The 2,500-nt window shown below is 40.2% G+C and overlaps 1 protein-coding gene across 5 annotated transcripts in view; it reads left to right on the top strand.

Moving 5' to 3' along the window:
* LOC147029286 (dual specificity calcium/calmodulin-dependent 3',5'-cyclic nucleotide phosphodiesterase 1A-like) overlaps positions 1-2,500 on the top strand; it is a 413,056-nt gene that overhangs the window by 371,593 nt on the left and 38,963 nt on the right. For all 5 annotated transcript variants that reach the window (XM_085872225.1, XM_085872224.1, XM_085872226.1 and 2 more), the window contains 2 exons: positions 880-1,000; positions 2,203-2,284. In XM_085872225.1, the coding sequence (XP_085728351.1) occupies positions 880-1,000; positions 2,203-2,284 (203 nt within the window). The remainder of the gene's footprint in view (positions 1-879; positions 1,001-2,202; positions 2,285-2,500) is intronic.

Below are 2,500 nucleotides of genomic sequence, written 5' to 3'. Positions count from 1 at the left end.
GAAGTAATGCATATTCCAAGAAGTCCTTGGAACTGAATTATAAAAGTTTTCTGAAGAGCATAATCGCAATTAAAGAAGTCAAAATTGCTAAACGAATCATTACAGTTGTAGCATTGTTGTTTTTAGCTCAAGTGGAATGTACTGTAGTTTCGGGGAGCTTTTGGGATGGCGCGTCATCTGTCTGCCCGTTTGTCCGTCCGTCAACACTTGCAACGTCTTCTCTGAAACTACACACACTATTTCAATGAAACTTTACCACAACCTTCATCACCTGTGATGTTCCAAAATTTGTTCATGACATTAAGAAAAAAAAAATCAGCGTCTAAATGGGGTATATTTTCGGGAGGTGAGGTTGCCCCCCAAAATAAGTATTTGCTATAACATCGGTTAATTGGTACATTTTGCTGATTCCGTCCAAGCGTTGACTTCCTCCTCAGTATCATTATTCTAAAAGGTGAGCGACCATGGCTGTTGCCCCTAATTTTTTTGGCATAAATATGAAAAGTGGATTTTAATGTGCGACTGATTTACAAAGTTATTTCTTAGTCTTTAAAATAATTAAACCACCTTCAGAGAGTTATGAGTGACGATTGCTTCAAATGTTTATCGATTGAAAAAATCACTTTTAATTAATTATTAATGCTCAATTAAATAGCTTATTACTAAATGAGGTTTTCCATCGCTGATGAGTTTTCCACATTGATTACTCATCGTGTTTCTGTGTTTTTATTCAGGATAAACATACAAAAGTAGTTTACTTTTGTCCATTGAGCGACACCATATTATATATGTTGTATATACCATGTATATGTTGTATATATGCGACGTTGTATATACCACTGAAGCTGTCATTTTTCATTTTGGTATGTTGGCATACAGCTTCGACAAGCCCAAGGCAATGTCACTCATGCTACACACGGCAGACATCAGTCATCCGGCAAAGCTGTGGGAGTTGCACCATCGCTGGACTTGTTCATTGCTTGAGGAGTTCTTCCAGCAGGTGAATTACTGGAATGCAAAGCTTTGCAGGGAAATCCCCCGAGTCAACAAACACTGTCTACTTTGTTCCTTCCTTTCCAAAGTTTCGTCCAATTTGTTACCTAATTTGCAACAGAACTTCATATCAGAATTCTCATGCACGACTGGAACGGCACTCAGTAGAGCGCATACCTCCACCGGGCTGAACAGTTTACGTTGTATATACCACTGATAGGCCAGATATGGATCTGGACCTGAACCAAAATCTAATCAGCTTGTTCTTGTCACCTACCCAAATAATCCATCTCGTTTTGTCATAACTCGTCTCGGATCCGGATTCAGATTTTCACCAAAATCTAATGGAATTGATTCGTCCTTATCACACAACCAACCTGTACAAGTTTTGTCCGAATACATCCACAGCTTTTTGAGATATCCTGTTCACAGACAGATAGGTAGACAGACAGACAGACAGACAGACAGACAGACAGACAGGGGTGAAAATATAACCTCCATCCACCTTCGGTGGTGGAGGTAATTACGAACTAACCACTCTCCACATCAAATCGAATGGAACAATACCTTTACAATCACAGTTATATTAAAGCATGACCTTTCAACCCTCATCCCCATCCACAATGGGTTTGGTTGTTCCAATTTTCCTCCTCCAAAGCAGCTGTGTTTACATGCATCTTCCTTCTCATACAAATCATCTTCATGTCCTTCTCTACCACATTGTACCATCTAATCTTGATTCAATCTCTACTTTGTTTCCCTTGCACTGGTTGATCCATAACACTTCTTACTGGGTTCCCATCCTCCATCAATAATTAACACATGTCTAAACCATCTCAACTTGGCAGTTCTCCTCTCATGACACTTTTTACTCCCAGTTGAGGTTGTTAATATCGCCATTTTTGGCACTCTTACATTTCTGTTTAATCATCTCGAGGCATAAATTCTATACCTTTCTTCTTTCCATCACAACCACACTTTATCTAACCTTATCTGTGAAACCTCCAAAATTTCATGCACAAAACCGAATCTCCCTTCCTTCCCCCTCACATCCTCAGGGCAATCATGAGTTATGCTGTGGTATCACTCACCAGCTTATCAGTTGGGTCACCCTGCTGTGTGTCATTTGTGCATTTCATTTCTGGTATTTTATTTCCATTGATGAGAGTTTTATCATGATCAAAATGATGGATTTCTGTGTTTGCGCAGGGAGACAAGGAAGCAGAGTTGGGCCTCCCTTTCTCACCACTCTGTGATCGGAAATCCACAATGGTCGCTCAGTCACAGATTGGTGAGAACTGTTTGATTGCCTTTGAAAGAGAACACAACCTGACTGATTTTACATCACACTTACTATCAAGTTATGAAAGAGCATCCTGAAAGATTTAAAAAATAACTTCACAAATACAATGTACCACTCCCACCATCGTGGATGCCTCTTTGCAGTGGTTGTACCCCCCCAATGCAACTCAGGGGCCAAACCTTCCCCACTCTTCCCTGCTGCCTG

This window comes from Eptatretus burgeri, chromosome 3 (assembly GCF_056783735.1).
Source record: "Eptatretus burgeri isolate ZD-2024b chromosome 3, Ebu_testis_v1, whole genome shotgun sequence".
Taxonomy (NCBI): Eukaryota; Metazoa; Chordata; class Myxini; order Myxiniformes; family Myxinidae; genus Eptatretus; species Eptatretus burgeri.
The sequence above is the reverse complement of the archived record's forward strand: the minus strand, read 5'-3'. Positions and strand labels throughout refer to the sequence as shown.